The sequence below is a fragment of the Acipenser ruthenus genome, chromosome 26 (genome assembly GCF_902713425.1).
Source record: "Acipenser ruthenus chromosome 26, fAciRut3.2 maternal haplotype, whole genome shotgun sequence".
NCBI lineage: Eukaryota > Metazoa > Chordata > Actinopteri > Acipenseriformes > Acipenseridae > Acipenser > Acipenser ruthenus.
Window position 1 is genome coordinate 21,434,096 of NC_081214.1, and position 15,573 is coordinate 21,449,668.

At 39.2% G+C, this 15,573-nt stretch overlaps 1 protein-coding gene across 7 annotated transcripts in view; it reads right to left on the reverse strand.

The window, feature by feature from the left end:
- LOC117430578 (protein diaphanous homolog 2) overlaps positions 1–15,573 on the reverse strand; it is a 408,548-nt gene that overhangs the window by 48,308 nt on the left and 344,667 nt on the right. For all 7 annotated transcript variants that reach the window (XM_059000922.1, XM_059000925.1, XM_059000921.1 and 4 more), the window contains 2 exons: positions 12,101–12,265; positions 3,895–4,030 (listed from right to left, as the gene is read on the reverse strand). In XM_059000922.1, coding sequence (XP_058856905.1) covers positions 3,895–4,030; positions 12,101–12,265 — 301 coding nt within the window. The remainder of the gene's footprint in view (positions 1–3,894; positions 4,031–12,100; positions 12,266–15,573) is intronic.

Here is a 15,573-nt window from a genome sequence, read left to right on the forward strand (position 1 = left end):
ACACCCCTGTGAAGCCAAGCTGAATAACAGCATGGCTGTGATAAAAAAAAGCCAATGTTTCCTCCCTGTAGAGGCAGTACATGGCAAAGGGATTGCAGGGTCCGAGGGCTCACCCACAGGGACTTTTTACGAGGATGGGCAATAGTGATAAGGGGAGATGCAGGGGCTCCCTGGGCAGATTGGAGCGATAAGGCCTGGGAAAGTCCCTGGCTTTGTCTAAACTGTATGGTGTTGAGGATGGCACAGGGGCATGTATCTAGCAGTCCAAAAGAGACGGAGAGTGAGTTACTTCACGTCTTGGATTAGATATCATTTTAGTTGACATATCCAGTTGAATTCAGTTCAGTGCAGCTGCTTGCACTCCTGCCTCCCAGCACTGACCGAGTGCCTCTTTGCTGTCCTGGCCAACTACTCACACCAGCCCTGGCCAACGTTCAGTCAAGGAGCCAGCACACAGCAGCTGCCACAGTCACCGACACCAAGATCCCCATACAATCCTGCACTTGTAAGACATTTGCATTATGACTCTCATTAAGGGCAGATTCACTGTTACAATACCCTTTTCAACTAACCTGTGATGGTTTTGATTTTTCAACAGGTTTATGCATTTGGCAAAAGTTTGCCACTGCATGCGATTCCCCAACTTTGTAGATGGAATCTTTACATTAACATTCTTCTATAAATTGTTTATTTCTGTTGACCTTTATTTCTGTTGCGAACAGTCCGCAGTATACATTATACATAGTTTTAATGATTTCCTTTTTGATGTTTATTTTTTAAAGTGGTTCAATTTTGAGCCACTTATAGCAAGTCACATCATATATTGTACAAAATATACATTAAAAAAACCCAAAACAACAACAATAACAAAAAATATTGTCCTGTTAGTGACAGCTGGATTACATGGATTTAGCCTATTTTAGACAATTTTCCAATAAAATATTTTGGTAAAGCAATTTGGAGAATGCTGGACATCTGGCCAGAATGGAAATCCACTTAAAGCAAATTAAAATACACAGAGAATTGGGTAATAATTTCACACACAATAGTCCATATCAGGACTTCTATGCTTTAGTTTAGTTGCTCATCCATGTATTTATTAATTGGCTTATTTATTTATTTAATTATTTATATTTGTTGTTTTTTTAATTTAGAAGTCTCCATGCCCCCCTAAATCCAAACCTGCAAATTAATCAAATCATCATTAAAAAATGTATTCCATTGTTAATCATTTGCTTATGAAGAGGATTAGCTTCCAATTTACAAAATGACTGACACATCCATCTCATTATATAAATAGCTCTTCTCGAGTTGTGTTTAATTTGAGCTCAGAAATATAATAATGGAGTGAGGTAGCTAATATCATCCTCTCCTAAGCAGTACACACATTTCGCAATGCCTCCAGGACTTGAATATAGAACTGAAGGTCCTTCCAAAGTTCTCCCTCAATGTTCATTAAACTGTAACCCCTTCATACTAATTATCTTTAGGATTTTGACACAGCCAGGTAGTAAACCATAATTAAGACTTCTCACAGCATACTAATTCTCCATGAAAAAAAAGAGAGAGAATGTCTAAACCCAAAGTAATGGTAACAAAATGCTTCATAAGCCCTTAACCTCAATGCATTTTTAGCACAGATGTCTGTCCGGAGCACCAACCATAAACTTATTAAGCTGCCTCCTGTATCTGTACGTCCTGCATTAAGTTTTCACATTACCAAAGAATTCCCAGCGCAAAAAGCAATTAGTAATATATATGTACAGTCAGCACTCACATATCCGACCCTATGAAATTTTGACTTCAGCGATGGTTAAACGAGTGTGACGCATATCTGATTATTTCATCTGATTTGACGTGTATGCAGATGAGCACGTTGTAACCTGCCCCCTGCCCCCTGCCACCCAAACAACCCCCTGCCCTACACACACACACATACATACACACATTTCATACGGACAGAAAATATATGACTTGCGTTTGAGGAACTGTACAGGGAGACATTGATTCTTTCATTAGGCCACGTTACATGAGCATTTGCTTTTCTCGAGACATCTGTTTCTCATGAAATAAACGTGGACATGGTGCCTTTTTGTGTTTACATGTAAAGCCTGTCATTTCCCTTTGGAACGCCTAATTTTCCCTGAAAGCTATGCAAATGAAGGATGGGGGGGGGGGGGGGTCTTAGATCTTTATTAATAATAAACTGGGTGGTGGTTGAACAGGCGTTTGGGCTATTCCCCGAATTATTACAGCCTGTTGTATCCTGCACAATCTGTGCCAGGACCATAAGGAGGTGCTCAGGCAAGCAAAGGAGCAAGCTTTTATACATTTCGCAATGCATTTAATTTTGTCTAGTTTCCTGCAGATACATGGGTTTTCCACCCCCCTTACTGAAGCCCCCATCTCTTCTGTGCACAGCGGCAATGCTTTTTCTCCACTGTGAGGGAGTGTTGGTTTTTGTAGGAAGGTTGAAAAAGATGTGCTGAGTGCACATGCTGGGAATTCCAATATAATTCCTGACTGCTGAGCAGCAGCCAAGCAAGGCTAAGCCTTCACAAGCTGTACACCTCTGCAGCTAGGTATACATTGTACAAGTCAGACAATATGTGGCCTAAATGAACTGGCAACAAATAAGAAGAAATTACAGTCTTTACCCAGATTCACCTGATATTTGTCACCATTAATTCAGACCGGATGGTACTTAAAGTAAACTCTCTAGTTTCTAGTTTCAACTAAGCTATGGGACCTACAGTATAAAACAGCTCCCCACCCTTTTTCAAAGATTGGATACTGAGTGGCTCTCTTATTACAAAACTATGTTAAATTGCCATGGGACCTACAGCACAAAACAGCTCCCCACGCTTTTTCAAAGATTGGATACTGAGTGGATCTCTTATTACAAAAGTATGTTAAATTGCTTAAACTAAACTCTACTGTAAGGAAAGGTCAAGTATACAGTGACTAAAAGAATCATTTATTGCAACCACAATGCCAAAAAGGCTTGTATGAGGGGTGTATGATTTTCATTGGAGACAAAAAAACAGAAATATTGTAAGCCTTAAGGAAATGTATGTAATAATTAATTAACATTAATCTAACTTTGCATCTGAAAAAACAACCCCCAACCTCTTCCCCGATTTCCAGGGATTTAACCACCATCTGAAAACCTACTGCATTATCAGCATGCCCTACAGATGCAGCAACCCCAGATCCTACAGAGGCTCAATATCTTTACATGTGACCTACATCCAGAATTGCACTTAAGGATACCTGCCCACTTTTTACCTCATAGAGCTGATTCATACACAACTGAGCTAGTGTTTAAAGCCTGTTCAACAGCCAGTGCATATTAAAAAGTGACAAAAGATACATTTAAATGGGGGGCGGTTTTCAAAGCGTTTTACTCCAAAGTATAAAATATGAAAAGAAAAAAAAAAAGATTTAACACTTTGAAAATTTACTGTACATACCATACCACTCTCAGTGCTGTATTAAAAGCTATTATAATTCAAAGGGATCTCTGGCTGAAATATGTAAAGTATTTCTTATCTTGTTGGGTACTGTTCTGCTCTTCTGTACAGACGGTATGTCTCACACTGCTAATTGCTATTGGGTATTTCTAAATAGCTGCGAATTTACAGTTTAAGGTGTGTACTTTGTATGCAATTACTGTATACTGACTATCCCCACTACTAATAATAAATTACAACAATATAATTCCTCAGGTCACTGTTTTAGTCTAAGGTGTAATGAGTTTGATTGATCCATAGATACAGTACCAGGGATGCAAGCAGTGAGCAATGTGGTATGCAGGTACTCAAAACCACTTCACTCCAGCAGCCCACAACACACTCCCATCCCCTAGCCAGCACCCCACAGAAACAGCCTTACCTTTGTTCATATCAATCAGCTGCTTCTTCTTCTGCTGTCTCTCCTGCTTCTCTCTCTCAGCTTTCTCTTTCGCCAGCTTGGCTCTCTTGATCTTTTCCTCCATCTCTCTCTTCTTGTTGTTCTCCTTCACAGCTTCCTGTGCACATGAAAGAAGAGAGGAAGGGAACTTTTTTAAATTTTTAAAATTTTTATTGTCAGCTACAATATAGCCCTCAGATACATTTACATGTATCGATTTCAGATCCAGCTTCTTATTTATGAAAACAAAAATGGGAGACCCAATCATCCAGGCTTGTTGGCATGCTGAAAAAAGGCCCTGTAAAAACAAGCTTAGGAACTGTTACCCGTGTACTTTCTACTCTGTTAGATAAGCTCATGTATATTTGAAATGCCTTCCTCATTTGAATAGTTTTTCTGATTCCACCTCGCCTGCAGCACTTCTCTGCTTGGCCTAGTCTTTGGCGGCTGTTCTCCTGCATTCAACACCCCTCAGGCCTTACAGAGGGGGGAAATGCAACATGTAATACATCGTTTAGTGTAATTTCTTGTAAGATATGTAAAACATTGTTCCATGGTTTGCTTTAAGGCTCTTCAAAATACTGTGACACACACCAGCACACACACGCAGAACCTTGAGGTTGCATTCCCAGCGATAAAATAAAACTGGCACATCCCAGTGCAGAGCAAAACAGTGTCATCATAGGACAGGTTCTGAAAGCTGGATAGGACTGATGTTCAGAGGCATTTTAGACCTGATCATACATGACCAGTTAGCCTTAATCCCCAAAATGCATTTAAAAAGTGAAGCAATGGAGATTACATTTAGGTGAATTTAATGCACACCCTTGCATGCAATCTCATAAACATGGGATAAAAAAATTTTAAAAAACCTGTGAAAACAGTTCACAGGATGGAAATTATGCTCATCTCCCATGTAATTTCAATGTCAAAAGGATGACTGGATATTGCAAGCGAAACAGTGGGAAAGAGCCTTGTGAATGTGCATAACAAAAATGATGTCAAGTAAAAGGAAAAAAAAAGGCTGCACTTCTAAACGGGTCCTGAAAAGGTCTCTAGCCCCTGACACACAGTGGGTGTTCGTCTTGAAACATTTGCATTTTTCTTTTCTTGTTCTGTCTCTGAGCCAGAAAACAGCAACGCGCAGACATGGAGGTTATCGGACTGCTCTTTCTATGGGCCAGTGTAATGCATGCAGACACCCAGCCCTGTAGAACTCTCCTTGGGCTTACTGCATGTGTCATGTTCTCTGTGAAGACAGAAGGATTAGAGAGATTGTTTTTGTGTGAATGGGTAAGAAAAACATATCATCTTAGTCATTAGTTTCTCCTCCTAGAATTCCAAGGACAGATGCACTTGCTGTCATTGTCTCCTTGTCACATTGCAAGGGCAAACACACCAAAAAAAAGCATTATTATTTTTTGGTTCTCCTCACGGAACATCAAGGGCAAGCACAGTCTGCAAACTCTTCGTACTTACAGACAAGAGACAATGAGATGACTTCTAATCGATCAGTAGAAGCCATTCTTGAAATTGGGATTCTAGGTATATTTATTGTCTAACCAATTTATATATGATTTAATAAATCCCACACTGAAAATGCAGAAAGGAAATTAAGGTCTCTATTTTCACCGTGCAGCCTTCTTCAACATTCTTGAAGGTTACACAGCACACATCTTGACCCCTAAAGCGTTCTTTTCTCTCCAAAAGTTCAGAATATTTAAGGCTGTCTAATGCAACCCCCGACCTTGTCCATAATTGACTCATAACATATATTAATTAATTATTGTGCTGTTGGCAGGCAATAAGTTGACAAAAAAAAAAAGATTAGCAGGAATATAAAGAAGGTAACACTTTTTAATTAGCTTGATTGTAACAATGTGAATAATTAATTGCCATGGTAACAGATGGGCAATCACATTTCATTTTCTCTCTTTCCTGTTAGTTTGAGCAATTTATTATTTGCAAACCATTTTCTGATTGTGTTGTTATATAGGAAACATTGGATTAAACAAGTTTCTTGGGTGAGAGACTGAAATACTGTTTGGCTTTCCACTGTTTATTCTGTCAAATGGTATTATTTCTGTATGCAATGATTTTTTTGTAGTGTGTTTTATCAATTGTACTCTTTGAGGTATGCACTTAATGGTTAGACTGTGTTTAATCAATGTTAACCACAGCACTAAAGAACATATATTTGCCTTTGTATTATCTTGAAGTGGCACTAAAGCATACCTGTTTTGGTACAGTACAGTACTTGATAAATAAAAAGTTGACATTACTAGTGTACAGGTTTGCAAGCTTTCCATTTGTATGTCAAGAAACATAGTTCCAGGTACTGCTCGTTCTGCTCGAAGCATGTTTATGTCAAACAACCCTGTGTTCTCTTGATATTGCTTTAAATATGTGTTTCAAATCCTAGTGTCTATGCGGCACATTCAGCAACAGCAATTTAGTTGTCAACTGGAATAAAAAAAAAAAAAATGATTGTACGTTTTGTATTGTATAGTTAAAATAAAGCATGACCAATTCACAAAAAAAAGTATAGTGTCAAAGCATAGCAGACAAATAGCCTCAAAGCTATGATGTCAAGTGGTAATGACAATAGCTGCTGATGAAGAGCCCAGAGATTGGCTTTAAGTGCCGATACTGTCCTGTGAAAGGTTGAGGAGCACATATATATTTCTGACTTGGCAAAGCTCAAGGACACATTTTGTAACTGACCGATGTCAACTGCAAAGATGCTCATCCTTTTAGACACTTGAAGACCAAGTCAAAAGTTATTCGGCAACTAAGTTGCATCCGATTCCACTGACTCCAAGAAGCCTGACTTGTTGTCTTGCTGGGTGTGTGTTCAAGATAAAAGGTTTAACATTTATAGTGCAAAGAGATTTCATTAAACCTTTTCTGATAAATGAAGAATACTGTAGCAGACACTAAACACTGGAGGACAGTTCAAGAGCTCGAGACTCCAAATCCAGACAGAAAAGTTCGTCTCAGCTTCTGGCTGCCTTTAGACATTAACCACGTTACTATCGGCAGTTTGAACTGCTGCAAGGGTATTCCAAGGGCAGCATGCTTATTAGACAGCATGCATGCTTATGAGGACACAAAGGTTTGTTAGTTTTCCAGCGTGGAGGATTCTTAGGGTCAGCTTCTCACGGTGTATTAGCAGAGTTTCCCGGTTGAAATTCTCCAATAGTTAAATCAGCCGTGTGCTATTGCAGTCATATATATATCAGGGTCTGGGTGTGGGTGTAGGGCTGCATCTTTCTGAAAGTGTGTTTGTGTCTTTGTTATGTACATATTTGATTACTAAATATGCAGGCTTCAGGCAGAGATTCACTGGCAGAGTTCATAATTAAAGGTTAATGGAAATATTATAATTAAAACTGCAAACAAACACAATTTGGATTTGCACAGGAAGTCCTTGTGGTGACAGTAGCAGACGCTAATCGATACGTCAAGGCAACTTAGACCACATAATTGCATTTGCACACTAAATAATCCAAAGTCATTATGGAAGCTGATTATACACAAACCTTACTTTAAAACACGCTAACGTCCCTGTTAATTAGATGACTCTAACTGCCTTGTTTAAGAGATGCTCAACCAGGAGCTAGGCTGGCGTCTTGGGTAATGAAGAGAAGGGCTTGGGTAGCTATAATCAGAGACATCTCTGGGGACGTCAGAATGGATATTGGTTGAGTCTCTCTGTCTAGAACTGAATTAATTGGAAGAGCAGATTGTAATCATCCCTGAACACCATTGTACAATAGCGTTACAGTTAGTTAAGTACAGTGATAACCTTTATCGGGACAGAATACGTCTACTTTACACATCAGAGCAGATTTATTCATACACATCATTTGTAGCTAAATCGGTTTGCATCCCCAAAACCCAATTAGATTCAGCATTAATGCAGACACAGCATACCTGTAGATGAGCTACTCTGATATTTGTGTGAATCTATGTCTGCTTTTTGGGTACTTCGTACAGGGTGTGTATACACAATACGCAAAAAGATGGTAGGAGTCTTGCATATCTAAAACATTTTGATGCTTCCTACTTCTTGTACTGAATTTAAACTTGACACGCATCTTTTCACAAAATTGCATTTATGAAGTATGACTATATTGTATTTGAGGTGTTTATAAAAAGCGACCACATTCTGTGAATACACAGAATACAAAATCTCAGAGAGTCACCATTATGTAAGCATACTGGAAATATGGGGATCACACATAGGGATTAATTATTTTCATCTAAGTAATGGACGAGAACAAACACCCTTACAGAAAACACAAAACAAAATGAGAGGAAGATACACAAGACTATAGCCAAAAACAAACAAAAATGCATTATTTATGTAACCCTCACATTTACTTTCAAAACTACACGCAAGACCAGCTTAACGACAACAAAAAGACTGTAAACATAATGACCCACTTCTGGTTCAGCTGGATTGATTTGTTTTTAAGAGTCATGATTATCTCTCTATGGAGAAAAACAGGTATTTCCAAGCAACTAATGGGCTGAGCAGGACTGAAAGTGTAGGGGACTGCAGTGCAAGTAAGTGGGCTCCCTTGTGTTTTGTTCAATTCCGCACTCTGTACAACTGGCTCCTGTGCTGTGATTAGACTTTAAAATAAAATCTAATTTGCGTGCTGTATGTTGGGGGTTGCCTCCAAGAGAAATGAAAGAAGCCGCTTTCTTCATATCCACTCCAAAGCCATTGCAAAGAACCACCGTTTTATTTAGTGCTTGTTATGTGCTTGTCATATGGTAACAGGCCTGGTTTGAAAGGCTCTTTAATGTCTCACCTTCACCAGTTGAGCACAGTAATTATTTAGAATGCTGGGCTAGACAAATGATAGGCTTGCAGCAATTCCAGCTAGCTTCAACCTGTATACGAAAAATATAAAACAGAAACCTTGGGGGAGGGGGAGGGGTGAGAGGAGGGTCATGAGGGGTGAGGGGGGTGATGGGTGAGGCCGAGGGGGTGTGAGGGGAGGGGAGGGGAGGGGCATAAGGGGTGAGTGGCATGAGGGGTGAGGGTAAAGGATGAGGGGAAGGGGAGGGGAGTGTTTATACTGTGATTCTTTATCAATTTGTAAACTTTATAGTGAAGGCAAATGCTCAGTCTGTATTATTTCGTTTTGTTTTTGTTTGGACCTTTTATTTTGGCCCTCATGCGATGTGTATTTTGTGTTCCTGTTTGTTTGTTTAATAAAATGTGCAACAGCGCTTTAGAACTGCAGCTTTGTGTCTCTGGGTCTATTTCCTGCCGGCAGCCAGCCTGGGCCGTGACACTACCCTGTCACAGATTACTTTAATAGGCCACACATGCAATTCATTTAAAATAGTAAGAGAAAAGGAACAAATAGCCACAAATTGCAAACTGCATGAGACTTTTTAAAAGTTGTTTAAGATGCCTAATTAAAGCACAAAGTGGTCTAACATTTTCACACAAGTGCCTATTGTTTCTCTATATCATTGATTAATGACTGAAAATTGAAATTCTTACACCCAGAGGTTTTCATGCAGGTAGGTATATAAAGGGTGTGGTCCAGTGGTTAAAGAAAAGGGCTTGTAACCAGGAGGTCCCCGGTTCAAATCCCACCTCAGCCACTGACTCATTGTGTGACCCTGAGCAAGTCACTTAACCTCCTTGTGCTCCGTCTTTTGGGTGAGACGTAATTGTAAGTGACTCTGCAGCTGATGCATAGTTCACACACCCTAGTCTCGGTAAGTCACCTTGCATAAAGGTGTCAGTTAAATAAACAAATAATAATATAAATGACAAAACAGGACTCAATTTTAGCCTTTTATTTTAATTGAGGAATAACGCAGATTTTTTTTTAAATCAGAGAATTTCGGGGTTTTTTTATTGTGGAAAACTAGGATCCCTGGTAATGACTTATTTATAAAAAGGTATTTGCTTTTACAAAGAATATGAATGCAGGAACCCGGAGGGACTGTAAATACATTGTGCTTCTCAGAACACTTTGATCAGAGGAATGAAAGTTAGTTTTAGAAATCTGATTGATTTGGGAGAGAGGATGGAGGGAGCCAGCCAGACAAGGAGACCTTGCCATTCACGCTAATGGGTTCTGAAGACTTTGAGCATACCCTGTGGACATCATGTCACCACTCTGACACATTTCATTTTTTAGTTAAGATAGCAACAGATAGAAAAAAAAACGAATACAATTAAATAACTGTTTTAGAGAAACCGTTTTTTGTGTCATGTAGGGTTTTGTCTTTTCGAACAGTGGTTTCTTTTCTGGTCCATTACATATTTAGCATTCTTGCAGAATTTCAAAAGTAAATGCAAGCAGAATGATGTAAGTGAATTACTCCTTTGTGTATATCAACCATGTCTTGTTTTCATACAATGTGGCTTTTCAGTTTATAGAGTTATTAGATACTTTATTTTTTTTTTTTTTTGTTACATACAAAGTTTTTGCATCTCACTTGTCAGTTTCCTCATCATTAATTCTGGAAAACACTCCCTCAGGACATACGATCAAGCTGAGTTCAGATAACAGCCCCCCCCCCCCCTTTTTGCCCATACACCAGATGGTGATGTGCTGGTCAGCGGGAGATATATACATTTTTTGATATCAGGGTGCTCCTGAGAAACTGCATTCAATTTACTAGAGCAGCTTCCCATTAACACCCCTGGTGAAGCCAACTCCTGCTGCATTCGTATTCCTGCTGACCTGAAAAGTCAAGCAGTCTTTCACTCCAAGGAAAGACTAAGCTTGCCAACTAGGCTCTCCACATCGCCCCCAGCTGGACAACAGAGGTGTGGAGAGTTACAGGAGGAGGCATTCGGTGCTATTTAAAAGGACTGCTGCAAGTACACACTGTACACTGCTATGAAAACTAAACACTACGTTTCTTCCCATCCAACCTTACCATAAGAAAAGATATCGGTCTGTTCTTGCAATAAAACAAGTCCCATTAAATAATATTAGGTGACAAATGAAATCTCTCTGCCATTAGCTTTCACTGGGATTCCAAAGTATTTTATCCTGCGATAACACAAGACAACGCAGCCTGGATAAACAAATGTCATGAAGGGTCCATAGTGACAGCAGCCTGCAGCCGATCCAGATGACTGATTTGGTAGAACACTTATATCAGAAGAAGCTTATAAAGGACATGGAAACACCAAAACATGTGTCACATACATGACAGGAAATCCAGAGAGTACAGAGAGGCTGTGACCTAGACATTCATGTAATATCTGAAGAAGCTATCTGGGGTGTTGGAAGCACCTATGGACCCCATTCTCATCTAATGCAGGTTTCTATTTGTGGCTTGAATAAGTGAAAATAACGCTAGATTTAAAACAACTTCAGTCCAAGAAATGCTCTACTAGAGTCAAATTGAAGTTTTATTTTTTCTAAATGGAAAGATTGCTATGACCAACCTTTTCATATTATTGTATCACCTTTCATTACATGAAGGTATTAGGGAGGAGACAGTTGCTGTATTGTTGCAGTGTTATCCTTGTTTTAGATATTACATGTTTGGACTTAAGGGAAGCAATGAAAAATGACTAAAAAGGACAGGGAATTAGATTTACCAAAAAAGAGGGACTACGTCTTTAAAGAAGTGTTCCAGTATTAGAATATGATCTAATATCATCCCCGGGTTTTTTAAACTCTCAGGTTAACTGTGAAATAAATGTACTGAAACTATGATGAGATCAAATTAATTACACAATCATATCTGTTATAGTGCCACTGATGTTCCAGCAGAGTTAACTAGCAGCCTTTATGCCTTATACTCTGTTGTCCAAACCAATTTACTACACTTTCATTTCCAATATAATAGAAACTGAACGCAACACATCCCTTTACAAGGCCTGTGTTGAGGCACCATGACGATGGGGCACCATGTATGTTTGCATATTTTTGCATATTTCAATAGCAGGCTCCTGATGTAACACAAACAATAGCCAGCCAAACACAGTTTCATCTGCTTCAACATGCAATTTGCATCAAAACTCACGTCAAGGAATCTGTATTCATTTCCCAGTAAGGTTAAACAGAAAACATGATGGCTATGCATCATTAGCTTGTTGTCAAGCCAACATCAGTTCCCAGACAACCTTTTCACGAGCACAGATACATTACACAACCCAAACAGAACCAAGAAGGAAGGAAGGACTCACCAGGAAGAGGGAGCGGAAGCTGCTGAGGTCCCCAAAGAAGTCCTCGACACTGACGACCTGTGGGTCGAAGACGAAGTAGCTGCCCAGGCTCTCGTAGAGCTTCTGCATATTCTTGTGCATGGTGGAGAGCTTCTCAAACTGCTCCCGCGAATTCTTGGAGAAGCCGTGAGGCCCGGGTTAAGGAAACCTGGAGGTCTAGTTTATGGAATAAAAATTCATTGTAAAGTTACCTGCCATTGAGCTGTTTCTCATTAAAAAGTAGTACACATGAGTGTTTTTCAGTGTGTGTAACTAACAACTAATCCAATTCCAACACTGGCAAAAGAATTCTCAAAGACAATCTGAGGATTATTCAATTGATCAACAGATTTAAACCTTGAAAAACAAAGAGTCCTACATTGATAATCTAAACACTTGCCCTAAGATTCACCACAGTTTAGATCCGTCGAATAGATCATATGTTACTAATGCTAAACAATCCTTAACTGCAGCACTTCATTTGCAGTTCCATTACTACAAATATAATAATGCATTCATGAGAAGACAGTTACCAATCATTAAACGAGACGTTTCAGGGATTCAAGTTTACATACTTACTGGAAACTTTCTTTTTAATAAGCCACCCATTTAAAACGATTACTTCAAAAAATATATTTGCTGCTACTGCAATTACCAGATAATGATGGCACCGGAACCTACTTTAACAACCACATTTCTATGGCATAATGAAGTTTCCTCAAGAAAAATGGTAAGCAATACTTACAGATTACCTAAACAAGTGTGCATATAAAATGTAATTACAAGGCTGATTTCATTATGCAAGGCTAATCCTAAGAGATTAAACCAGATATCAATAAAAACATTGAATTAAAAAACAACTGCAGTTGGATATAAAGACCACCACTTGTAAGCACATTGTACTGTATGTTAACAAACCCAATTATTATTATTTGTTTATTTAGCAGACGCCTTTATCCAAGGCGACTTACAGAGACTAGGGTGTGTGAACTATACATCAACTGCAGAGTCACTTACAATTACATCTCACCCGAAAGACAGAGCACAAGGAGGTTAAGTGACTTGCTCAGGGTCATACAATGAGTCAGTGGCTGAGGTGGGATTTGAACCGGGGACCTCTTGGTTACAAGCCCTTTTCTTTAACCACTGGACCACACAGCCTCCTGTATAATGCTATGTACATGTTCAGACATACGTATAGGCACCCCCACTATTCCCAGAATACTATGCTGTACTATAATGTACAGCTATGGCCAAAAGCTTTGCATCACCCTATAGAATTAACTAATTTTGCCTCATATATATATACCAAATAAGTTGATTGAAACCTGCTAAATAATGTTTACTTAACGTATTGAATACACCGTGTAACAATTTATTTATTTTTTTGGTTCCTGGGTACTAAGTGTTATTTCCTAATTGCTTATGCCTCAAAAGTATAGAAAATGGCTATTATTCCCCACAAACTTTGCTTTTGTGACAAGGACAGTGATATTTTGAAATTTACCTATTTTCCAGAACATTCCAGATAGATTCAGTGCTGAGTAAACTTGGAGTAACTTCTAGAACTTTCCAGTAATATAAATAGTAGTATAAATACAGGGGCCTTAAGCCCACCAGTTCAGTTTAGTTCCAGCTGTCTAAGTGGATACATATCTGGATACTACCCCAACCAAAAAGACCTCAACGACTTGATTAGAGATCTTGGTCTCACCAAGTCCAATGCCGAGCTTTTGACGTCTAGGCTCAAGCAGTGGAACTTGTTGGTTGAAAGTGTGCAAGTCGCAGATCAGAGGAAGCGTTACCAACCTTTTTCCAGCTTCTTCACCCATCAAGATGGGCTCTGCTTCTGCCACAATGTTCGAGGCAATCGGAATCGCCTGTAACCAGAATGAGTGGCGCCTCTTCATTGACAGCTCATCCAGGAGCCTCAATGCCGTGCTGCTCCATAATGGTAACAAGTACCCGTCTCTTCCCCTGGCTCACTTTGTGTACCTCAAAGAGGATTACAACAGCATCAAGACCATGCTGGGCGCCTTGAAGTATGATGAGTACGGCTGGGAGGTCATAGGAGACTTCAAAATGGTGGCATTCCTGATGGGTCTCCAAGGCGGTTTTACCAAGTTTCCCTGTTATCTTTGCCTTTGGGACAGCAGGGACACCAAGGCGCACTACCAAAGGCGGGACTGACCACAGCGGAGGAACAACGTCAAGTGGGAGCCACTGGTGGACCCCCGGAAGGTGCTGATGCCACCACTGCACATCAAATTGGGCCTTATGAAACAATTTGTCAGAGCTCTAGATAAGGAGACGGCAGCCTTCAAGTACCTTCAAGACTTCTTCCCTAAGCTGTCTGAGGCAATGGTCAAAGCCGGTGTCTTCGTCGGACCACAGATAAAGAAGATCCTGGAGTGCAATGAATTCCCCAAGAAGCTCACTAGTAAGGAGAAAGCGGCTTGGAACAGCTTTGTCGCAGTGGTTCAGGGCTTCCTGGGCAATCACAAGGCCGAAAACTATGTGGAGCTGGTTAAGACTCTGGTGAAGAACTACGGCACAATGGGCTGTAGGATGTCCCTCAAAGTCCATATCCTTGATGCTCATCTTGATAAATTCAAGGAGAACATGGGAGCGTACTCGGAGGAGCAAGGCGAGCGCTTCCACCAGGATATACTGGACTTTGAACGCCGCTACCAAGGGCAATATAACGAGAACATGATGGGAGACTACATTTGGGGGCTGATTCGTGAAAGTGATTTACAGTATAATCGTAAATCTCGAAAAACTACTCACTTCTAAATCTTTTGTAGTCATTTTTGTATTACTTTAGTATAAATACATGTTAATTTGGATTCATATGTTGTTTTTTTATGACTATGTGAACGAAAAGACACAAATTCGCCCGTTTTCTCATTGGAAATAGGTAAATTTCAAAATATCACTGTCCTGGTCACAAAAGCAAAGTTTGTGGGGAATAATAGCCATTTTCTATACTTTTGAGGCATAAGCAATTAGGAAATAACACTTACTACCAAGGAATAAAAATTGTGTTACATAGTGATACCATACCGCTTTGTAGTTTTCTATATAGTTAATGAAAAACTGACAAACATTGAAAAATTTGACATTTCAAAATCTAACAGGAAATACTGTACTACTATTATGGCTTCCGGTAGACTTTTGCAATCTCATTTTGTAGTTTCTTTGATGATGTCAAATAAAATATCAAAATTATGTTTATATATATATATATATATATATATATATATATATATATATATATATATATATATATATATATATATATATAAGAATTCTCTTAAAATTCTAGGTAATGCAAAACATTTGGCTATAGCTGTACATGCACTGTACGAGAGGATGACTGAAGTTGCACTGTAAAGCACCTGCATTATGTATTAAATATTATACTATTTGACTTATTTGGTGTCTTCTGATAC